We start from the raw sequence: 23,368 nt of genomic DNA on the forward strand, positions 1-23,368 counted from the left end.
CAACAAAATATCATCGATCATCAGCAAGAACCATGCAGGAAGAGGAACCAAACAGCAAAAAATATGTTATTAATAATACTCCAGGGAAATTACAGCTTGAATTCCACCATAACCACTTCAATTACAAATAAACTCTGATTTTCTCCCCTTAACAAATCTAAAAGGGTGGCAGTTTATTGCTGTTGTATTTGTTCTTGACTTTGATAAATATGTGTGTAATTAAAAGCATTACAAAAATCAGCATTTTTACTTCACAAAATTAAATTGCTACGCCTTCATTAAAGCCAGGACAGGCCAGCTTAGTCTCTGCCAACCATGTGCGTCTCCTTGGGCCTGTCGATACGGAAGAGAAACTCTGCAGGCAAGAAGTACCCGCAGTACTGCACGCTGTCTGGCGTGGTGTCGTTGTGGTAGTGCCCTCCTTCCCCGTGGGCGCTGAAGCAGTGCGTGTGCTCTGTGCGTAGGTCGAAACCCTGCGAGTAAAGAAAGGCCTGTGAGCACGCTTTCCTGGAATCGGTATTTTAAAGTACTTGGATAATCTCGCTTCTGTATTTCCACAGATCTCAAAAGGAGGCTACAGCCATGAAGCAATGAAAACTTGCAAGGTGCTTGTGAAACTAATAGTAAGAAAAACAAAGAGGAGCTTAGTTTTTTAAAGAATTTAGAAACCCTGAGAGCCCCCAGATTTTGCTGTTAATATCCCAGAGATTTCCTTTTCTTTTTTTTTTTTTCTAATTTGGGATTAAATCAGACTTATCAAGGAAGCCCTACTGGAAATCAGAACCACTCCGCACTGAATGCCATAGAAACATGCAATAAAGGGACAATCTCTTCTCCAATTCTGAGGGCCAGCTTGGATGAAAACAGGAAGAACAGCAAATAAAATAACCAGCATCCTCGCCAGTGACATCACCCCTATCAGTTTTATATATCCAGAGGACACTGGTGAGTAATGCTATGGCATTAGAATGCAAGAAACAGAACAGTTCATTAACACAGGATTAAAGCTGTCTTCCTCTGTTATCTCGGTGATGGCATTCACGCATTTCCAAAAACACTGCCTCAGCTGAGTGCTGTTATGCTTCCAATGGATACTGATAAGAATGCTCCAGCTGCATCCACTACACAAGTTGTACTGATTCAGAACAGCGCAGCTGTTGGCAGCTGTTTTCCAAGTACTTAGCATTAGATTCTGGGAAGATGCACACAATTTAGTCTTAAGCCAAAAGCTGCTAAATAAAGACACAATGAAGTCACACCACTGAGTGTATTCAAGCCTACAGCTTGTCTCCTTTCACTCTGGAAATTTTTACTTACATTATTTATTAGTGCATTGTTATTTTAAAAAAATCAATTTCACCTATGGCTTCCTAGTTACTTCTGAACACAGTCTTCTTAACATCTTAATGGCTTTTGAAGCCTGGTTACTTTTTATCCTGAATTCTTTGTTGCTGATTTTAGTGCTTGTGCAAGGTGTCCTTCTAACTTGAGGAACTGCAGGCTTTAATTTGCATCAGCAATTGAGACACGTTGTACACATTTTGACACAGCATTGGCAAGAGACTTCTATAAGTGAGCTACAAGAACACATGGCTGATCAAGCTTCCGTGCTCTCGACATTCCTCCTGTTGTGTCTAGCTGTAAGTGCAAACCCTGCTGTTAGGTTTGGGATGCAAACACTTGCACACTTGCAATTGGAACAGAAGCATTAACCTCAATCCTCTATGAACGCCCACTACATTCCCAAATTGATTGACTGCGTCTAAAATTCAAACCAATGACAGAAATGAGAAGCTTGTATTTCATCACATACCCCCTGAAAGCATTTCACACAATACATACACACTCCTGTTCTTAAAGTGAAAATCATATCCAGGACAATATCCATCACAAGCCTTAGTTTACACTTAGAAATGAGGAAGAGACTCACTGGATCCCTGGAAACGATTACTGGCTGACAAACCAGCGGAGCCTTCATTTCAAAGAATTTGAGCCAGTTATTCACATCCTCATCAGTGTTCAGAGGACAGGCAGAAAATTCTGGAGGCTACAGCAAAAACAAAAACTTTAAGTGAGATGAAGTTACTTACACCAAGACACTTTTTCCTCTAGAAACTTTCCTTCACCTTTCCCCACCCCACTGTTCTGTTCAAGTTACTTCTTGCCTTGCAGAAGCTCACCCATTACTGCATTTCTGCCAGAAACAGAAGTGATCAGAATATTACTTCTTTCATTGTAGACGCTTAGCGGGAAAGCTGCTAAAGTGAGGATTCTCCTCCTAGGATATTTTAGAAGCTCAACTAGTTTTTGTTTTGTTTTGTTTTCCAATGTTTATTGCTTTCTGTAAGTATCATCTTAGTGCCTGTATGTCATTTTATTTCACTTCACAACAGTTCTACAGTTCCTTCTCTAGTTGCCCGTGGATTTCAAAAGAAAAGATCACACTATTAAGGCCAAGCAATACAGCATCATTAGTTATGGGATGTCAGTTTTGTAATATCAGCTTCTTAGTTTAATACACTGCTTATCCTAACAGTTTACACATAAATTTAGTAATACAAAGGAAAAGTCAGGGCAATGAGAGGTTACGCCTTGGTTTATACTTCTGTTTTCAGAAGAATGAAGGAAGTGATATGAATTGACAGCAACTTACCATAATATGAATCTTTGCTTTCCCTTTCTGAATGACAAATGTACCACCCATCCCAACTGGCTTTTCTCCATAATGCTTCTCTAAAATTTGTCTCAGACAAGAGACGAAATTAAGTTCCCCAGTTCTTCCATTGGCTTTCACTTCTATGACCTGGAGAATAAAGTTATTTCATCACTGCTGTCTTCCAGCAACAGCCTGCAACGGTCTGTGAAAGCTGCTCTGAAACTCTCCCACACTCATAACCCCAGATTTCTGTGTCACAGCATGACTTTCCCCCCAGCTGTTGCTCCATGTCCTTTCAGTACCTGCTTAACTTTGGTCAACACTAGCTTTGCCTGTAAAGGTACTGGGCCACAAGTCATTTACTCACACATGAAACAATGGAATAAGCAACCCCCTTCTATCCACCAGCTGGCTTCACCTCTTAGAAACCCTTGGAAATAGGAGAGACTGCTCAGTTTCCATGCAGTAAACAGCTTTTTTGGCTGCTCTGCCAACACTGCTTTGTGCTAGCTGTGCTGGGGGCAATACACCTACAAAAAATAAGTGCACAGAAATGATTTACGCAAGTCAGTCATTGTACAGGAATAACCTTAAGTCACTGCATGTTTGGACTGGATCTGAATGGATGATTTGTAAGGGAAAAGTTTTACTAAACTAATACTTATTCCTCAAAAATTCAAACACTTCTCTGTCTCCACCATTTTTTCTCCTTGTTCACCAACAGCTGTTTCTTCTGTTTGGATATTTCTTTCATAGAATTGCTTCTTTACTGTTACAGAAAACTGATTTAAGAACGTTGAAACGTGGATTTCCCTTCAGCCACAAAGCTCTGCAAGCAAAGTCACCTTTGCTCCAGGTACGCACCTTGCCAGGTTGGCCCTCGCTGGCATAGAGGTTGGCCAACAGCCCAAACTCACAGTCGGTGTATTTACTGCTGTACTTCTCGAGCAGGCACCCTTTATCTGTAGGATTTATCTGAGCGATGTAGCTCCCATTTACAGCAGGCTTTTTATCACTTTGAGTTTGAACAACAGGGATAAACTGAGAGAAAGAACATGCAATAAGTCAAAATAAGTTAATAAGAACATGTAAGAGTCAGTCAAATGTAAATTTAAGCGTTGGACCATGATCTCAAGAAATAATCCCCTTCATCACATGCCCTTCATTTCTCAGGATGAGGAAAATGTGGTAATATTGTAACGCAATAGAACCCCCAGAAATCGGTTTTACTTCTCTGAAGAGTTAAATGGAATGTTCTGTGAAGATGAATATTAGTGTTAAAAAAGACCAGCCTTTGAGGTCTGAGCCCTGCCATGCACGTATTGGAATTCTACATAATACTTTCTCAAGTTGTACCTTAACAAGCACTATTAGAGTGTCCCAAATTTAAAGCTGAGATGAACTATCTCATCTGCCAATTAATCAAAACAGGGTGGTAAGGCCAGGGATCTATGCTTGAAAGGACTCTGACTACCTGAAAGCCCCCACAGGCAGCAGTTTTTGTCTCCTACCTCGATTGCAGGTAAACATTTTGTATGCAGAAACTTTAAAATGTAGAATGGTAAAACAAAGTCACGCAAGAGGGCAAAAGACAGGAGACATTTTAAAGGTGTTTCATTTGATGAAAGCCTTTTCATTTTGATTCAAATGAAAGGCATTTCATTTACAGGTGACTTGGACAGGCATGTCTAAATCTTGTCATTAAAACCACTGGTCAGGCTTTTGTCAATCAGTTTCAAGAAAATCACGTTTCCTGTGTGCTTCAAATCAATCACACGCTTTCTGGAAAATTACAAGTAAAAATCAATTTGCATTATATTGACACTATGCACCTCATTAGATGGCTCCCATCTAATTCCTTCTCGTGTTGTTTATGTGCTTTTGGCATGAAAGGTGTATGTTAAATGATCATTTTGTTGTAAATGGGGAAACACCGAGCATGACAGTGCTCTACTGTTTTGATACTTCCATGAATTCATTGAGAACTGTCATGCTTTTTGTTACTGACCTCAGCATTTACACCAAGAATCCTCGATGAAGCAGCTCCAGCTCCAAGAATGAAGGCTCCAGGTAGCTCTATGTCTTTTGCAACTGTATTGAGATCATAAACCTGCAAGAGACACAAACTTTTGATTGCGGTGTTCTGCTGTGATCTGGAGTTACCATTCTGTTCACTGTAACCTCTGGATGCATTTCATTCACAACAGCTCATTGGTATTTGGTATAATTAGGATGAATACAGTTCTCAAGTCTGAACAACAGAACATTTAGTAGTAATGGGTTGGGTACAGCCCTGACCATTTTGTGGAAGAGAGAGTCTGCCTGTATGTTCCCCTGCCATTTTACCAAAAGCTGAATGATTGTTTCTATTCAAAACTGTATTTGTATAAGATAAAAAAGAAATCACATGAAAGAGAATATCATATAGAGACAGATAGGGACAGGTATCAGAAAGGAAGCATGATATTCTTGGAAAAGAACAGTAATGTGAATCTAGTCTTGGCTTGAAAATGCAAATACAGACAGTTTTTACAAAGAAGCACGACTGTGACTTGGAATCACCAACTTCAACAAGCCATATATAAGCACACAGACAAGCCCCTTGTTTAGTATTTGTTTCCATGGCTCCTGTCACAAATTGTTTGCTTTCAATACTATCTGGTATTTGAAGGCAGGAGAAGATGGACTGCCAGATACCAGACAGCATATGAAATTTTTGCTAAGATCTGTAAGATTTCCTGATGCGGTCTGTGCATAGGAATCAATCTAACAGAACACTGAAAACTAACACTCTTTCACAAGTGGAATCTTATAGTGGCCATTAGTCCTTGGTTTTGTTTTTATTTCAACACAATATCCCTTTTCTATTAAAAATGTATTTAAAACCCACAGCTACTACAGAGAAAAACTCACTTTTTCTTTCTGCACAACGGGTATGAGGTAAGGAACACCTCCCACATCTGCTATTCTAGGCTTTCCACAGATTCCTGGAAGAATACAGAGATTTAGCTTGGTAAAATGTTTTCTGTGAAATTCTCAAGTAAGCATGCAGTCTAATGCACCAAAGAACTGGTTCCTAAAATTTCTTTAGAAAGTCAGACTCAAATTTTAGAAGGGATGCATCACCTTCTCAAGGTGCTTCTTTACCTACATTGATGACAGTGAACTCAGATGAATAGCACAAATGACATGAGGCATCTGTCTTCTAAACAGCTAATGTCAAAGACAATGAATCCCACTCAAAATAAGACAGTTTCTTTCATTTCACATACATGGAAGGAAGGAATTTACACCAAGTGGAAGCACAGCTCCTTAGGTTCAGGTAGTGATTGGCATGGATCAAAAACATTTATCCAGCTGGAAGATAACTTCATTTCAAAACCTTTAGAGTTTAATAAATAAAGCTTATTTCCTAAGTGTGTATTGCAATCATAGGTTAAGAAAGAAAATGACGACAAGCACTTGAATGAATTGTCCTTGTTCGTACATCAACTAGGAAGCAAATCCAAGAGTAAAATGTAGCTTCCCTCTCACACATATTCTGTACCTAAAAAATGATCTAAGCTTTCCTAACATCTCTAGAAGATCAAAACCAAGTACAGTCAGGTAGCAAGAACTGCAGAAGTCTCTGTGGAAGACAGGAACACTAGGTTACCTTTAACAGGAAAGTTGAAAGGCTCCTTAGTCAGATCAGGACAGTCTATAACAGAGACTTGAGCATCAGCAAAGTTTTCTTTAAGCCCTTTCTGCAAAACTGTAATAAAAAAGTAATGGCAAAGTTATTGGCAATGAAACATTATCGAGGGGTAGACAAGTTAACTAACAGCACAAAATATTTTTAGACTTTATTTCAGCAAAATACACTTACTCTAAGTAAATCTATCTTAAATCTATTAATTCGAATGTTAGTGCCTATATATGCATTGTTTCTCAAGCCAGAACTTTGCATAAGATAAAGAGCTTGTTCAGAGAATTATTAGTTACCACATTAATTATGAATTTTACAAAGCTTTTAATTGACATACCGTAGCTGTGAAGTAACATGGATAACCTTAAACTACATTCAGCAGTGTTTTTGCTTCACAAGGGCAGGAAATTATGATCACAGTCAAGTATGATATGAGAGCAAAGAAGGAAGTAAGTTTTAGCTGACAAGGCAATGACTTTTTGAAATACATGAACTAGACTGTTGGCAATTGCTTGATTATAATCTTCAGACACCGTCTGGAAGTGTCTGCTCTTACAGGATATTGCCTGTCATGTTTCCATTCATGTGAAGATTATCTGGCAAGATTTTTTGGGGGGAAGGGGAGGTGTCATTTGTTTTAAAGAACAGTGTATAAAAAAACAGTATTTTTCTTTACATCCTAGCGTGCTAACAGCAAGAACATTCTGCATGTATTAGCTGTAGAGAGGATATGATCAAAGCTTTAAAGTAAGTTTGAAGGGCACATTTTAAGTTTGTAAAAAGTTACACTCTCTGCATGACTTACCTCCAGCAAGCTCCTCCAGGCTTGGAACATGAAAAGCAAACCTTTCAACTTTGGCCATTTCCTAATTGTTACTGATTTCTTCAGGTAAGAAATATATTATCACACGCTGTAGAAGTGACTGATCTGTCAGCAAGAGTAATGGTTCAGTGATTAAAACAGTCTGTTTTCGATACGTAACTTGTTTTTCAAATTCATGCAAGAATACATAGACAACAGTAGAATTGCAATTATGTCTTCAAGGGAAAGACTAACAGCTTTGAGGTTTGCTTATGTGCTTTGGAAGAAGCTATAAATTGTTTTGAAAGAAAACTGGGCTTTTCTAAAGCATGCTAGTTGCCTCCCCAGGTCTTCCCTACGTTAATGTTTACTCTTTCAAGCATTAGGTACCGCGGACTTTCAACTCTGTTTGTAACATGGTCTCCACTTGCTTATGGGCAAGTGCTTCCCTTTCCAGAGGGAAACAGGCTAGCAGCACTTCTCAAAAGAGGAAACAACAGCAGCAAGTTCTACCATATTGGGCCCTGTATGGGTACAAAGCCCATAACAAAAAGTTCTGTTTGGAACATAAGTGTAATAGTCCATTTTGAAGTGAGCTCTATTTCAGTTAGCCTTTCAACAACAAAGTCAGCTACTAGGGCAAACCATCAGCTCTGGGCACAAACATCTGATTATACGCTATCTATAATTCAGCCACAGCAATCATTAACTCCTTAGGCACATGTCTACTGCAAACAACAAAAAAAGAAAATGTGCCCCACACATTCAGATCTCAGGCTTTGTGGGAAAAAGCCAAAAAATTAAATTGCATTCCCAGATCTCACAGAGCTTTTGTTAGAAAGGACTATGACATGAGCTACCTGCTAATGTATACTGTTAGCTTCCATTAAAAATAAATTCATAGCTTTTACGATTGAAAAAAATATTTTTTTGGAAAAAAAAAACAAACACACAACTGTCCTTATACAACTGTCCTCTTGAGTCTGCACTGCTGTTGCAAACAGTAGAGAAAGGAAGAAAGAAAGCTATCTGTGCTAATTATCATCTTAGTTGGTCTTATCCATCTCCATGAGAGACTCTCTCCCTTCCTTGGCTTGTGGAAGAGAAGGTAACAGGCTGGATGTGGTGCCTCTGGTACAAACCTACCTTTCTACCTTTAGATAGATTAAATCAGACTCCAGGACTTTAAGTGTGCAGTGAACACAAGAAAGGGAGTTATTCAATCAAAGAGTGAAGATGGCTTTGGCAGCATTGTTTTAAGTCATCCTCATCTCCTCAAGAACCTTTTGTCACATCCAGAAGGAAGCTGTGCCAGAATTCAAGACACCAGTTGGAAAAACCATGAAATAGATTGAGGCTAGACCTGGTATTGTGCAAAGGACTGAGGCAAGACTTGGACACAGTTCAAACAAGTAGGTTCAAATGTAACACCTAGCCCATCACCTGCTGGTTAAAGGACAGTCGTCAGCTCACCACAATCACGAAACAGAAAAACTGGGTAAAGCTCAGTGTCCCATAAAAAACACCATCCAATTGCTATGTAGTAGTTGACCTGGAAGCAAGCAAAAAAAGAGGTAGATCAGTTAGTCACCAGCCTACGGACAGCATTTGTAGGGAGTGTGTGTGGTGTGGATGAGGGAGAACAGGGAAGGAGACAGTGGGCAATCTTTCAAAGTAGCGTTGGTGTGTCATGGACAGAAGTGTCAAAATAAGTGAGATTATTAGGAAGAGATCTGGAATGGTGCAGTAAGAACTGAGACAAGCATGCGAAAAGACTTCTTAGTTTTTCTTTTCCAAGCAGGAAGACAAAATCTGAGATTTGGTGAGGGCCAGGAGAATGCAGATAAATAGGAAGCACGTTCATGGCGTGGGGAGTGCCTGGTATCAAAACCTGGAGTAAAACTAATTTGGAAGGCAGAAACGTGAAAGGAAAAGTTCAAGTCTCAGAGAAACTCTGAAGATGAGGGGATGCAGGGGGCCGCGGGGACAGCTCGAGGGACGGGACCGGGAGAGGAGCGGGTCAGGAGGGACCAGACCGGGATCCCTGAGGGACCATCAGGCAGAGGCGAGGAAACAGGGCAGAGAGAGGAAACAGCAAAGCTGCCGCTGAAGCCAGCAGAGGGAGAAAGAAGGAGTTATTGAGGCCGGGCAGCTGAGGGAGGGAGGCGGGGAAGCAGCAGCAGCACGGCTCCGCTCCCTGCCCGCCCGGCACACAGCGAGCCCCCGGTTACCGCCAGGAGCCGCAGAGCCAAACCTGCGCGACCGCCTCCTCTCCACAGTCCCACAGCGAGCGGGGAAAGCCCGGCAGCTGCGCCCCTGTCAGGCTGGGCTACGAGACGGGAGCGGGCTGGCTCCCTTTGAGACAGGGAGGGCACCGAGCCCCTTCCACCGCCTCCCGGGGAGTCCCTCCCCCGAGTGGGCTGCCTGGAGGCGGCACCGCCACCCCCTCCACGACGCCTCCAGCCCGACCCTCCCAGCCTGCAGCCATCCCTCCTCCTTTCCCTGCCTCCTCCCCAGCTCCTCTCGCGAGAGCCGGCCGCTATTTAGTGCCCGGGGCGGCCATTTCGAGCCCTTTGCGGCGCCGGAGCGTGAGGTGAGAGGGGCAGGGGGGGAGCGCGGTGCCCGCCGCCATTTGGCGGGCGAGGCTGCCCGGCTGAGGGGAGGCTGAGGCGATGCTGAGGCGATGGCCGCTCCCTCCCGCTCGCCCAGCGCTTGTAGCCGGGAGCCTGCTTGAGGAGCGAGCCAGGGGAATGGATGAGCCTGTGGAATGGGCCGGGGATCGCCTTAGGGAGCGGGCAGGGCGGCGGCCAGTTTCCCCTCACGGCTGCCGGGGCGCTCCCGGCCTGTGGTAAGGGCGGGTGGCCGCGCACAAAATGTCCGCCCTGGGGCTGGGCGCCTTTGGGCAGCCTTCTGGCTCTCCCGAGGGAAAAGATCCGTCAGTGTATAACGAGTGGGTTGGCTTTCTTTTTCAGGGAGCTGCTTGGCATGCCGCGTGGTGAGAGAGACGAAGTAGAAGCTGGTGCTTAGCCCCTAACTGTAAGTGTTATCTGCAGTTGAGTGGGGAAAGCTGGTATTGTTGCAGGTGCTTTTGTTTGCATTGTTTGCATTGCTCAGGCCTTGTGTGGGTGGCCACAAGCAGCAGAGCAGCCATGCGGCTGCTCTGGCAACAAGTGAGGCCCCTCTGCCCCTTCTGGAACCACGTTAGGATGAGCTTCATCCCCCTACACCTGCATTTAGCGTGGGTTTGTAAACAAATAACTTCAGTTTTGAAAAAACATGGAAGGGAGTAGGTTACATGATACAAAAACTTATTTCCAAATTGAAACACAGAATGTAAGACATAAAACTTGAAAGCGAAAAGGGGTTGCTGAGTTGTATCAGCCTCGCTGATGGGGAGACTTGGCTCTGATCACAAGAGTGAGGAAGAACTTACCTGAAGAGGGAACACAGTGCCCTAAAGCAGATCTTAATGAAAACAGCTGAGCTTGTAAAGAGTAAAACTGCTGAAACAGTTAAATAGTGAATGAGCATGCACAAAGATGGAAAAGTACACAGTGAAGACTGAGCCTTAATCAAAAAGATCCCAAAATGCATCTACTAGAGGATACTGCACATGTGAGAGTAGGAGGGACAATATGATGATTAGTTCTGAGAAACCATTAACATTAAATACTTACCTTTCTTGGAAATGGTGTGAATATATATATCTCCAAACTATAAATCAGTACTCGTTGTGCTTGGGTGCGTGTGTTGGTGGAATTATCCCCCATGTATCCATTGCTGTTAATAAAGCATACCTGCTTTCTTACTCTCCAGAACGAGTCTTAGAAAGTTACAGTACCTTTCTGCATTTCATTTGGCACCAGAGAAGGGCATGTTTGGCCCCTCTGCTGCTTCTGAAACTCCATGAGGTCAATTTTCAGTTCTGCTGTACTCCCATATCTGCGTTTAGTGCAGGTTGATAAATAAATTACTTTAATTTTGAAAAAAAAAGTTCTACCTTGAACAGTTATATGATGCAAAAACTCATTCCCAAATGTAGGCTGTTCATAACTTAACTGCTGATGTGCAGTGATACTGATAGGTCTCTTGGCCTGAATTTCACCAATATTAGCATAGAAGGAACCTTCTACTATATGTCCTGCCTCGTGAGGAATTTTGTATTACATGTTCCGCTTAGTTAAGCACTAATAAATCAAAGTGGAGGAAGTGTTGCAACATAAAGAAATTAAAGAGCACGTGTAACTTTGCTGGCATGTCAGCAAAACAACGCTATTTAAGGAAAAAATAGTGTAAAGGGGTTCAGAGTTAATCAGCAGGCAAAGAGACTGCAACAACTACTTTGGCCACCGCTTCAATCTGTGCGGATGGGAGGAACATATATACATAATTTCAGTAAATCAATAGTAATATGTATGTATTTTTCAAGAAATATAATGAATATGTAAACCTTGTGACTATATATAAATGTATTTTTTTTGTCAGCCTTGATAAGGCAGATGCGCTTTGGCGGAGCAATCCACGCGTGTCTACAGTGCTTCAGCTTTGATTGTAAAGAATGCCCACTTGCTAAGATTTTCAAATAGGTCTTAGAGTGTTTTATTTGCTGCTTTTACAGTAACAGCAGCTTGCAATATAGTCCTGTGGTATTTGTCACCTTTTTTCTGATCATAGCTTGTAGCTGTATGGGTTGGGTAGGAAATGGAACTTAGTCCTGTGAGTAGTCACAGTCTTGTAACCATTTGTTTTGGCATGTTAATCTTATCTATTACAGCTGGTTTATATATGTAAAAAGCATGTTAAAATTCCCAAGATAGAGAACTAGAGGTTAGTAAATGACTGGCATGCGGATTAAATGACTCTAAGCTATTACACAGTGAGGGCAGGTTTCTCTGCTGTGTGTTCCAGTCTGTTTTGTATAGATTTATGTAGTTCAAGGGGTGGATTGCATTGCAGATTGAGCTGAAAATTACTTTTCTCTTTTGGGGCTAGTCTCAGTTTTTGTTACTAAGCAGTAAACAAAATGTTAATAGATTTTTACAGCAGGAAACCTTAAAGAACAGGGAAATGGCGTTGTTTCTCATGCCAACAGGCCTGGATAAATTCAAAATTACTATAAACTACAGCGAAGTGAGGGCTTGAGTGTGACTTAGAACTGCAGCATCCTTTAAAGTTAAGCTGCTGGCTTACATGCATGTGTCCATATACAGGAGAACTTCATGTAAAAGTTTGCACACAAATTGTTTTAAGTGAACCCTTTGAAATGGAGCAGGGGAGGTTTGCCTGGCTAACATAGGATTTTCTTTAATTTCTTGAATGCTCATTGTTTTTAGGACAGATTGAAACATGACTGATATGGATGAATCCCAGGCTTCTGGTTCCGATTACCCTGATGCCCAAGATCTAATATGCACTCAACAGGAAGAAACATACATGTTACATGAACACACAACAAATAACCAAAGGAAATGCTCGCGCTCAAGGCAGAAGGGTGCCACTCCTGAGGAGTCTTCAGTTCAGGTCATCCTGGACAGCAGTGATTCAGAAATGTGAGTTTTTATTGCTAGTTTGAGAATTTTTCATGCACAAAACCTGCATGATACCTCATGAATTTACGTATTCTGTTGAAAGTAAATGTTTCTTGGGTGACCTTTTTGCTTCTAGTGGCAGTGAGTACAACACCGCTGAACCTTCAAAGCAAAAAAGGAGATCACAACCTTCAAGGCAACAAGTGGAAGACGTTATAACAGTGCATGATGATGAAAGTTCAGATTCTTCTCCATCTCCTCTGAGTCCAGTGAAGCTACCTGAACCCTCCAAAGAGAAGAAATCCAAGCTTAATTTGAAAGCCATTTTTGCCTATCACTTCAGGGGAAGGAAGTTTAAAACTGCTGCACACAACAATTTTCGGAGTAAAAGGAGGAGGAGGAAGACGAAGACGGAGACTGAGACAAAGACAAAGACAAGGACAAGGCATAAGCACACATACATGCCTACTAGGAGGCCTCCACTGACAGCCTCGCCACAAGAGAAGAGGGAAAGGCTTCTACATCGGGGTGTTCAGTTTCCTTTTGTTGAAAAACATTATGGGACAAAACATATTCCCTTAAAGATGGTTCTTAACTATGAGGTGAGTCCTGTTTTACTGCAGAAATGTTTTAATTTTGAATTTATTTTAAAAACAGGGAATGTAATTTAGCTGTTTTCTGCTTCTACCTGACGTGCTACATACAGTGAAGCAAAGCTGGCTGTATTTTTGTTAGGCAGGACACTTGCTGTTTTCTGTTTGATACCTCAAAGAAAAGCACAGCTGAAATAAGGGTGTCAATTTAATACTGCAATTTGGTTGATAGTACAAAGACTTGATTTCTTTGCTTTATCATAGTGGTATTTTTAAAATCTTGCCTGATGTTTTTTTTTTCTTTAGCAAGCAGCTACAAGGGGATATTTGCAGTACATTGAAATGCTCAAATACGAAGAACATCTCAAAAAGGCTTTGAAAGCACTTCAAGCTAGTGAAGACTTAGAAAGAGAATGTCTGGCAGTACGGAAACACAAGTATTTAGATGATGAAGGTCCCATTTCCCCTATCCAGGAGATGAAGTAAGTTCCTCTAATATTTTTAGGGAGTAAAAAGCTTGCTGTCTTGTTCTAAACTAAAACACAAATTTGAGTATACAGCGTCAATGCCTTTATCAACAGGTAGATGCATGACTTTGATCGGTTAAATGACAATGTACTCCTGTAAGTCAGTAACACATGTGGTGGTTTAGCACTGATGAACAGCTGAGCCATCACTATGGCAGGGTAACAGAAAGCTCCTGTGTTAAAACAAGGACAGGGAGATCACTCACCAGTTACTGTCACAGGCAAAACTCAGCATGGGAGATTAATGTAATTTATGACCTATTGCTGACAAGCTAGAGGAGTGAGAAATGGAAGAAATGAGTTAAAAACACCTTCCCCCTATCCACCCTCCTCCACCTCCTCCCCCTGAGCAGCACAGGGGAGCAGGGAATGGGGGCAAGAGCAAGCCCCTGGTATTTGGTGCTGAACCTGATGCTACACAGTATGAAATCAGCCTTTGGTCAGTTCAGGTGGGTGCTCTTGCTGTCTCCACCTCCTATTTCTTGCTCACCTGTAGCCTGCTTGCTTGGGGGTGGGCTGGGTGGAACAGAACGAGGAAAAGGCAAGTTGTGAAGCTGTCCAGGCACTGTTCAGCAACAGACACAAATCTTGCAATCGCAAATCCAAAGCAGAGCACCTTACGGGCTGCTACAAAGCAAGCTACCCCAGCCAGATCCAGTGCAGTCTGCTACACCTAGAGCTGAACAATTCAGGAGGAAGAACAGTTGGCTGTAATAGTGTGTGATTTTTGTGACCCAGCTGTAGGTGTATTGAGCTCTAATCTACCCTTTTTGTTAACCTATATCCACATCATGCAATTGAAATGTGATTGACTGAAATCTTCATTTTGGGGAAGGTCTGCATGATCAAAACAGTTTATTTACATACAATAAGTGGATCAAAAAGTCAGGAAGGTGACTTGGTGTTGTAAATATACCTAGCACCTTAAAATGGGGAAGCTAGAAGATGATGTAAAGGTACAAGCCTGTTCAGGTATTATTCACTTGGCACTCAAACTGGTAGCTCTTGTGTGTTGAAGTATTCGGGTGAGCCACTAAAGTGGGTAACAGTAATAGGACTAAAATTGTCCCAGCTTTCTGGGAAGTTGTCTTGCTGTAAAAACTCACGGACCATAGTGGAAATCAGTTTGTCCTGCCTGTGTTGGTAGCTGGGATGTAATTCTGTTACCAGAAACTTCCCTGAGAACAGCCTCCTATAAAAGCAGTAGTCTTACACCCACAAGCTGTAGCGCTTCCATACTCATTACGAGAAGCCAGGGATTGTGGTAGGAAGACAACATAAGTACGTTAAGCTACTATAAGAGTATCAAGTTCAATTTAAATTTTGTCTATTTCAGTGATGACAGCAGCATGGGTGCTGATAATGAAGATGACTTTGATGTCAGAGTAGTGGTGAGTAAATATTCCTTAACTTCAGAAACTCCATAACCTTCTGAGGTTAAAGAAGTTGTAGGTAATGTCCTTACCAAAGTGAAGTGTCTCAAAATTAGACTTGTGAATATGCTGTCTTTCATTGATTCAGGACAACAGCTGTTTCATTTTAAGCAGCACACTTCCCAGTAAGAAGAAATCCAAGACAGAAACAAAACGTGCAAAATCAACAAGAGCGGTGGAAGTAAAAAAGAGAGACCGTGCTGCTGCGAAGTCTGGGCTTCAGCGAGGTTCACTCCAGTGAACAGCAAACTGCTAAGGGAGGTGGCAGCGGTCACTGCAGATACCTTGTTAAGGCCTACGTGGGTTAAAGTGTTTGTCTGAAGACGACGATAAGCTATCAACTCAGCAACCTAGTCAGATTGGGCTTAAGGTGAGTGTATAATTGTTTTGCTAAGCATTTATCTGTCAGATACCTAATACCGTTGATGCAGTGGCTGGTAATACTGTTAAAATGTTAGCTTCTGCAGCTTAACTTGTGTAATCAATGGATCACAGAATTGCAGAATTAAGAAGTGTTCAAAATCTTGTGATTTAGCAGAATCTAGTATAGTGTGTGTGCACGCACATTCTTTTAATGGGGTCTCATGAATGTAACTAAGCAGAAGTGGGAAGCTCTCTAGGATGATGGTACTTAACAAGTGCTGCCTCAAATCCAAATTTCCTTCCTGAAGGGTGTTTGAGACAGTTGGAAACATGACTAATGAGCATTAAGTGATAACTCCTAGATCACAAGGCTGTCTTGATAGTGGTAGAAATATTTTTTTTTAAAGTTATGTTTAAAAAGCTTACCTGTAAATCAAGGAGATGTAAATGAGCAATGGGTTCAGCCCCAAATATTCTGTAATAGCCAAATTGCTGTCGGCAACAAACTAACAGCTGTTCAGCAGGTAAAAGATGTTGATGCTGAATGGGGATCCAAAAAAAAAAAAGCAAGCATCTGCTTATCTTAGAGGCTGGGGAGATTCACTGTGGGTGCTCAGTACAAAGAGGATTGGTCAACTTGCATTCCTTATTTGCTTGAATTAAGGTTTCAAATCTTTGAAGATTTCCCTTGAGGTTTCCCTGTTGCAACTTAATAGCTGTAGGGAGGAATAAGACTACAAAAACCTACTCTTCAGTAATTGAAGATGATACTTAATCATGGTCCAAAATTAATGGCTGAATGTAACTCTTCTAGGCATCTACCTGAGAAGTACTCCATGGCTTCACAGACTCATCCAGGACCTAGGAGTGGGGTTCTTGCTGGGTAAGGCATAGCGAGGTGGCGTGTGGAGGGAGTGCTGCTCATTCTGCAGTTCACGTGATGAATTTTTCTGTTCAACTGCTGAGTGACTCAGAAATGAACTAAATTTCAATTCTGATTAGAACTGGATTTGTACCCATGAAAAGCCAGCTTGTTACAGCTGTTAAATTGATTGCTGAAATGTAGCTTTTGGCTTTAGGAATCTCACGTTACTTCATCGTATCTAATAGTTCTTATCCCTTTCCTTTTTTTCCAGTTTCTGTTGCTTTTGGATAATGAAATACCAGTCAACTGATGCAAGAGGTGAGCTGTTAACTTGGTTTGCAGTGGCTATTTTCTTCAGGTAGCTTTTGCTACCAAAACAAAATGTTTTTGAAAAACAGTCTAGTATGTTTCAGGTGAATAAATCACATTTCACTGCTACATTTAAAGCCTCGAGAGAGAAAGTTCAAAGTAACACTCCTTTTATCAGTCTAACCAAACTTAGAGCCTGTAGATTTTGCTTGAATGGAAGGTAAAATAATTCTGCAGTACCTGCATGTTAAAGGCAGTTTTTTTAGAAGGCATATATGGAAATACTTCTGTTTAACCTGGTGTTGAATGCCACAGGGCCTCTCAACCAAGGACAAATGCGATTTGTTTTGGATATTACCAGGAGCCTTCTGTGCTGAGGAGGTTGGAGAGCTACTGTGCACTTAGTGTCCTGGTGGTACCCTGCCAACAATTGCTGTACTGGTGGGTGTCATGCAGCTGCAGCTTCTGATTGCTTCCCTCTGGTAAAATCCCATCTTAATGCATGCCCTGTGTCTTGGGAACATCAGAAGGGAGCTAGTCCCAGACATAGATCTCTAAAGCTGTGAAGCTTCCTTCAAGAAGCTTCTTCCATGTGTCAAGTTCTTGTGTCTTCTGGAGGGCCCAGGAAATAGCATGGAAGAACACTTTAGGTAGGGTAGATGGACAGGAAAAAATCTGCAAGATAGGAAGGTACGAGATGTAGCTGAGCAAGTAGTGAAGCTTTCTGAGAGCATTCTTCCCTGTAAGAGGGTAGGAGCACAGCATCATCTTCTGGCCTTTGCTGTAGGAAGGGTACTAGACTAGAGAACTTGTGCTGTGCCAAATTGATTTCTACGACATCATATCTGATACTGAACTTGTTGCCCCAGTTACTGTAGTCCAAATTACACCTGTCTAAAAACAGAAGGCATAGTATGAAAGGTGACAGTTTTTAATGGGGTAAGTATACAGGAGACTGAGAAATTGAGCTTCATTTCTGTGTGCTTGTTGAGGATAGTCTAAAAATAGTGAAAAATAAGGTGAAAGCTGATGCCTTCAGTTCGTTTCAGCACGTGTTCAGTTTTTGTCTGGTGCTGTAGACAAAAAACCTGGAACCTAGTGCTTAAAAAAAAACCTTCTTCGCAACCCACAGCTGATGCATGTATTGGTTGTGTTACTTATATGAAGGAACAATCTTTGCATTTATTCAAGCAGCATTTAATCTAAATCCTGAATTTGGGGTGGGAATTTTATATAGCCTTTGCAGAAGTACAGTCTCGTTGCATTTTTTCCTTCCCAGACTTTGTGGATGAATTCACCGGCTTGGCAGCACTGAGCAGTTGTAACTTGTTTTTGGACTGCTTGAATTCTTGACAGCTGTTTGCTGACCTTCTGATGACAGATCTTTTACTTCAGCACACTCCTGTGGAACGCATTAGGGAAAGAGGTAAGCTTTGTGTTTCTAAGAATTCATTTTTTTCCAGAGAAGTACGTTGAATACTGCAATAAGTAATCAGCCTGCACGCTGTATGGCATGTGTGCCCAGCAGTGTCTTCCTGATGTGTTCAAAAAGCAGCACTACAGTGTTTCAGCTGCTGGCATCATGGTTTTAATGTGGACATGCTGATTGAACTTGGTGTTTCTGTTGAAACAAGTAGATGAAAAATTTCTTGGAACTGTTACGTGATAATATTTTTGGTTCTAAAACATTTCTTGCAGTGGGAGGTATCTGAGGAAGTAGTTGTGTTTTTGAAACACAAATAAAAGGATCAGAAAGCTAAGTGGCTGAGTTTTAAAACGTTGTTATGCCTCGTTTTTCAGCAAATAGACACAACTCACCATGTGTCTGAATTGAACAACGTGGCTAGAACAGCAACAGGTTGTGCTTTCCTCACTGTAAAGCTCATTGCAGTGGTGACAATGAGGCCTGTAACAGGCTTAATTAGTGAAATGTTTATGCAAGCATGGTCTAAAATATAGCTACAATAAAACAAAACCCCAAGGGTTGGCTTGTTTTCCTTTTAAATTTGGCCTCCTGCCTACAGAGGAAGGTTGGCAGCTACAAGAAAGGCATGAAGTGCTCCGGTCCTGTAACTGGTTCACGAAAGCATACTTGTAAGCTGTCTTAGAGTGGAATCTCATACGTGTTTTCTTGACATCCCAATACCAGTTCATGTAGGTAACTCCTTTACTTGCATCTCATGTGCTGTGGCATTCAAATTTCTTAAATTGCAGGTAGATTTCGTTGGTAGTTTCATGACAGACTGGGCCACCTCTCTGATCTCAAAAGAAATGTCTGATATCAAATATAAGAATACCTGAGCTGAACTTAGAACTGTTTCTCAGATCCTGTAACTTGCTGTTTTTTCAGGAAGCCCACCGACCAGTCCAGTCTGAAGGAAAGTCTCGGTAAGTTGGTTTGATACCAAATTCTTAATGTCCGTTGATGAGTGCAAATTAGCTGTCTTACTTCAGTCCACTGAGCTGGTACATTGCAGTTTTTTCTTACTGGGGAGATGCATTGTTGCTGCATCAGATACTCGCCTTCCTCCAAACGTGAGAGTATTGTACGATAATTGTTGTGATGATTGGCAAAATGTTCAACTGCTCTGAAGAGAGTGAGTGAGAATAGCCTTTCTGAACAAACCAGTTCTGTGTTTTTCATCTCACTTTATTCTGGGTGGCCATTCTGAATTAACAAGCAGTGTTCTGTCAGTAAGTAAAGATAAAGGTTGACTTTTTATTAATTAAAAAACCTGTCAAATTACATTGTTGCATTTAATATTCGGATGTCATAGCTTTAAGTGTGATTCCAGTGAGTGAGGTTATAAGAAATGCTTCTGGTGATCAGAAATCACTTAAGTAATGCTGTAGGCTCTACTTGTTTGTGTGCACATACGTGTCACTTCGTAACCTCGTAATGATTTTGCTTTTTCAGGAGGCATATAGAGAAAATGAGAAGAACAAGAAGCCATTTCCCAGGAATATGAACCTGCAGCAGGTTAGTATGCCAGCTGAGGTTGTGGAAGTACATATGTTACGTGTGTTGCAAGTGTTTAAATAAATGCTGTAGTTAATTTCCTCTGTTAATTCCAATTAAGGTACTGCTAGCTTTTTAATATTAAAACTGTTGCTGATAAGAAGGATGCACTGCGTCTTAGTGCATTGTTTCCCTTCCCTCTTCCCCTAATTTCTTGAAAAAAGTAAAAAGGTACTTGAGGAGCAACTACTGTTCTATGCTTCTCCGGTCTGTTGGATTTTTATCTGCTGTATTAGTTGGTGATAACGGCAGTGGTGAGGTCTATCCCGATGGGATCTCTGCTGTAGGTTCATGTCGTTGGAAACGCCTCACAGAACAAACTTGTGGTTTAGTTTTACCCATTGAACTACCTGTTAGCTCTGTGGGATAAAACTACAAGACAAATCTTCATTTACTGTTAGAGGAATAAATATAATGCATTATGTTCTCCTTCAGGTACTGGCTTCTGCATTTCACACAAATGAAAAGTGGTGCAAATGGAGAAGCTTGGTAAGAGTCAAAAGATGTGTTCTGAGATTTCAAGTGTAACTAACATGGTTAATTACATGGCTTGAATTTCAGCCATTTTTTTGTGTGTGGGTATCAAAATTATTCCATTGTTGATTGTGGGTTAAGTTTTCTTGTCTTGGGAGAGTCTATTCCAGCTTTAATCCTAAAGCAGTTATTTACTAGTTCTTGGTTTGGTTGCTATAGCTTTTTAAAAAGAAAAAAAGCCAGCAGTCCAGTGTCTGCCTGGTCTTGAAATAACTTCATAGCATGCTGGGTTTGTGTTATTTGAGCAATAAATACTGCTTTTCTATCTGTAAGCTTCAAATTCTTCAAATGTTTGAGTTAAATTCTGAGCTTCTCAGCCAGTTTACTACTATACTGTTGAAATTCCTGGATTCTGTTCTACAGAGCATAGCTTAAAGTAAAACATGCAAAATGCTTTGTAAAAAGTAGATACTTAGAAGTTCTGAAGCTGCTGAAATTGATGGAATCTCTTTTCTCTTAAATGCATGACAGCTTTTTTGAAGTGGGTATAGAAAGAGCTTGAACCTTAACGTGTGCAGTGGTGGATTGAGCTATTGCACCTGTTGCACTGTATGGTATCTGCACCCAGCAGCATTCCTCTGATGGGGTGTTCAAAAAACAGTGCTACAGCAGTTCGGCATTTGGCATCGTTGGTTTTCATTCTGCTGTGTGTGTTAAACCTGGTATTTCTGCTGATACAAACCTTGTCCTCTTCAAGGATTTGAGTGCATTCCTTATTCCATGCACAACGTTCCAGTGGGAGAGCTGGTTCTCCCAGGTGTATTCAGTTTTTATTTTTTTTAACAGGTGATTTGGAATACAGAACGAAGGGAATTTTGTATTTTAAAAGGATTAGCTGTGGAAGAGGATAATGACCGCTTTGACTGGTAAGCACTGAGTTACGTGTTAGTACGGAAGGTTTCAGGCAACTTTACAGAACTGTGGTTGTTAACTTGATAGGCCTTGAAGTAAACTGTCTGGTGAAAGAAATCCTTGTCCAGTAGTGGATGACCCTGGGTGTTGGCAGTACCTGGGCAAGCTGCTTCATTCTCAAGTCAAACCTGGGCATTTGTGTAAATTGAGTGGATGCCACAGAGTTAGACAGTGATTTTGTAGCTCCTGAAGCAAGGGCTGTTGCTGGTCATGATTAATTCTTTTTTGGAACATTTAACGTATTAGGCTTGTTGATACGCAGCTTGGCTTAATGCATATTGGCACGATTTTGGTTGGTCCTTAAGAAAAAGGATGGGAAACTTAAATGTGGGACTTAAATACTGATTTAAGTTGGTGGTAGTAGCAGTGACTATCTGGTCATTACCAAAGCTGCTAGGATGTTATGTTTCTGGTAGGCTGTGGACATGACCATAAAGCAAGTCCATCAGACTCTTGAACTGCCACCTTGCGTGGCACTAGATCTGCTGGGAATACAGCTTGAACGTAGGTCAGACACATGCTCCCTGCCTTTTGCTGGTAAAGTTAACCGAGCAGGTTCCTGCTGAGGCGTTGGGCAGTTCTGACACCTGGGCTACCAAGGACTCAAGAGTTCTAGTTAGAATCTCCACCTCTTAATTCAGGCTCCAGAAGCTGCTGTGGAGAGAGTTGTGCATACAGACTGGGGAAAACAAATGTCTGCTCCATGCAGTCTGCATCCAACTGCAGCTTCCTGCACTAACCATCTGACTTCTTAGCTTGTAGTGTCAGTTACTGAACTTCAGAGGGGTGAAAAACAACACCTGAGTGCTGCCAGAACACGTCCAAAGGTGAGATGCTTGCCAGAATTGCTGGTACTAAAAGGATGCTCAGGGTCACTTCAAAGAGGGTTTGCATGGCTGAAACACCAGCAGCTCTTAACGCGGTGACCGTACATTGAAATCCTCTGCAGGATGCTGTGGACACATTGTGTGTGCTGTGGTCTATTTCTGAGGAGATAAAACCTGACGCAGTAAAGCTGCTTACAGTGAAAAAAGTTGATCTACTGCCCTGTCACCTTTCTGAGGTGCTGATGGAGAGAGGATGCTGCTGCTGGGTGTGGTGTGCCTAGAGCTGCATGGAAGTCTTTCAGTAGAACCAAAATAGGTGGGGGAGGGGATGGAAGTGCAGGACTGAAATGCTAGAGACACTGGTTGGAATAAAATTATTATAGTAAGAACTGGCATTGGAAAATGTTTTTTTTGCCCATAAACATCTTCATTAAGGGATATATAAACATGTTCCTGCACTACTGCTTTTCCATGGGCACCATAATACCAAATTAGTTGCTTTGAACAGTAGGAAAAGATGAAGACAACAGTTCAGAGGGCTTTTCTCTGGAATTACAGTGCTAATGTGTGCTCTTCTCCTTCAGGTCCTGCTGTGATGTTGCTGCAAGTTTGTTGCAAGGAAGAACAGAACAGCTCTTAAATGCAGAAAGGATGCTAGAGTGACATTAATTACTGCAATTAACACTAACTTTCCTTACTGCTCTGGAAACTGAAATAAGTGTGTTACCAACTGCTTTTCCCCCACTTCTGTTATTTGAACTCAACTGTATTCAGGCTTGGGGGGTGTTTATTCCGTACATGCCACAACATTTAAATAAAAGTAATGTCTGAAAGGAGCAGCTGCAGCTGGGGATTATTTCTTAACCCTATACTAAAAAACATGGTGAAGTTGGTTCCTTTTTCCCTTCATGAGAAAGAAACAAGAATATTCAAGCATAAGATAGAGCAGCCCTTTAAAACCACTGGGGTGAGTGAAGATGAGAGTAGATCCTCCCCCCTTCAGCTGCATAATTACTCCCTCTGCTCCCCCCACATTGCAGCAACCCTCCATGTCACTTAATGCCAGGAATGACAAACTGCCTTTGGCTTATGTGCTTTATTTAGGGGAGAGGGAGCACTTTGAAAGTCTCTTCAGCTACAACAGCATTGATAGTGCTTTCTGGAACAAAAAAAAAGCAGCTTTAATTGTTTAAAGAGAAGCTCCTTCAGCTTCTACCTTTGAGACTTTGCTTATCCAGGGCCAGGTATTTCCCTAGCTTAACAAGGGCCAAATTTCATACAGCTACACAGGTATTCTACCAAATTAACAAAA

At 41.5% G+C, this 23,368-nt stretch overlaps 2 protein-coding genes and 8 non-coding genes across 15 annotated transcripts; 9 read left to right on the forward strand and 1 right to left on the reverse strand.

Annotated features, from left to right (window-relative positions):
• Positions 1 to 45: 45 nt before the first annotated feature.
• Positions 46 to 9,559, reverse strand: C1H11orf54 (chromosome 1 C11orf54 homolog). Of its 2 annotated transcripts, none has more exons than XM_027467405.3 (10): positions 9,401 to 9,559; positions 8,620 to 8,698; positions 7,150 to 7,272; positions 6,312 to 6,410; positions 5,570 to 5,643; positions 4,665 to 4,766; positions 3,521 to 3,697; positions 2,654 to 2,803; positions 1,931 to 2,047; positions 46 to 473 (listed from the first exon to the last, which is right to left on the reverse strand). In XM_027467405.3, exons 3-10 carry the CDS (start codon positions 7,205 to 7,207, stop codon positions 300 to 302), a joined length of 951 nt encoding a protein of 316 aa, XP_027323206.3. In that variant the 5' UTR covers positions 7,208 to 7,272; positions 8,620 to 8,698; positions 9,401 to 9,559; the 3' UTR covers positions 46 to 299. The 2 variants fall into 2 exon arrangements, with proteins under 2 accessions (XP_027323206.3, XP_027323203.3); XM_027467402.3 differs by having other exon boundaries at positions 8,590 to 8,698.
• An 87-nt stretch (positions 9,560 to 9,646) lies between these two features.
• Positions 9,647 to 22,892, forward strand: TAF1D (TATA-box binding protein associated factor, RNA polymerase I subunit D). 5 transcript variants are annotated; one of them, XM_027467388.3, is made up of 17 exons: positions 9,647 to 9,739; positions 10,119 to 10,182; positions 12,480 to 12,695; positions 12,811 to 13,276; positions 13,574 to 13,749; positions 15,131 to 15,185; positions 15,316 to 15,597; positions 16,405 to 16,473; positions 16,727 to 16,773; positions 17,080 to 17,205; positions 18,044 to 18,190; positions 19,115 to 19,152; positions 19,682 to 19,744; positions 20,219 to 20,272; positions 21,104 to 21,183; positions 21,985 to 22,056; positions 22,641 to 22,892. In XM_027467388.3, the coding sequence occupies exons 3-7, from the start codon at positions 12,493 to 12,495 to the stop codon at positions 15,466 to 15,468; spliced, it is 1,053 nt and encodes a 350-aa protein (XP_027323189.3). In that variant the 5' UTR covers positions 9,647 to 9,739; positions 10,119 to 10,182; positions 12,480 to 12,492; the 3' UTR covers positions 15,469 to 15,597; positions 16,405 to 16,473; positions 16,727 to 16,773; positions 17,080 to 17,205; positions 18,044 to 18,190; positions 19,115 to 19,152; positions 19,682 to 19,744; positions 20,219 to 20,272; positions 21,104 to 21,183; positions 21,985 to 22,056; positions 22,641 to 22,892. The 5 variants fall into 5 exon arrangements, with proteins under 5 accessions (XP_027323189.3, XP_027323182.3, XP_027323174.3 ...); XM_027467381.3 differs by having other exon boundaries at positions 17,126 to 17,205; XM_027467373.3 differs by lacking the exon at positions 17,080 to 17,205.
• Positions 16,522 to 16,593, forward strand: LOC113842493 (small nucleolar RNA SNORD5). Its single transcript, XR_003495028.1, has one exon. It is a non-coding gene; the product is annotated as a small nucleolar RNA SNORD5 (small nucleolar RNA).
• LOC113842487 (small nucleolar RNA SNORA40) lies at positions 17,812 to 17,938 on the forward strand. Its single transcript, XR_003495022.1, has one exon. It is a non-coding gene; the product is annotated as a small nucleolar RNA SNORA40 (small nucleolar RNA).
• On the forward strand, positions 18,265 to 18,399 carry LOC113842479 (small nucleolar RNA SNORA8). The gene has a single exon (XR_003495014.1). It is a non-coding gene; the product is annotated as a small nucleolar RNA SNORA8 (small nucleolar RNA).
• On the forward strand, positions 18,550 to 18,681 carry LOC113842482 (small nucleolar RNA SNORA1). Its single transcript, XR_003495016.1, has one exon. It is a non-coding gene; the product is annotated as a small nucleolar RNA SNORA1 (small nucleolar RNA).
• LOC113842477 (small nucleolar RNA Z40) lies at positions 19,318 to 19,390 on the forward strand. Its single transcript, XR_003495011.1, has one exon. It is a non-coding gene; the product is annotated as a small nucleolar RNA Z40 (small nucleolar RNA).
• On the forward strand, positions 20,037 to 20,168 carry LOC113842484 (small nucleolar RNA SNORA18). Its single transcript, XR_003495019.1, has one exon. It is a non-coding gene; the product is annotated as a small nucleolar RNA SNORA18 (small nucleolar RNA).
• LOC113842478 (small nucleolar RNA SNORA8) lies at positions 20,861 to 20,999 on the forward strand. The gene has a single exon (XR_003495012.1). It is a non-coding gene; the product is annotated as a small nucleolar RNA SNORA8 (small nucleolar RNA).
• Positions 22,099 to 22,231, forward strand: LOC113842480 (small nucleolar RNA SNORA25). The gene has a single exon (XR_003495015.1). It is a non-coding gene; the product is annotated as a small nucleolar RNA SNORA25 (small nucleolar RNA).
• Positions 22,893 to 23,368: the final 476 nt, after the last annotated feature.

The sequence above is a fragment of the Anas platyrhynchos genome, chromosome 1 (genome assembly GCF_047663525.1).
Source record: "Anas platyrhynchos isolate ZD024472 breed Pekin duck chromosome 1, IASCAAS_PekinDuck_T2T, whole genome shotgun sequence".
NCBI classification, from domain to species: Eukaryota; Metazoa; Chordata; class Aves; order Anseriformes; family Anatidae; genus Anas; species Anas platyrhynchos.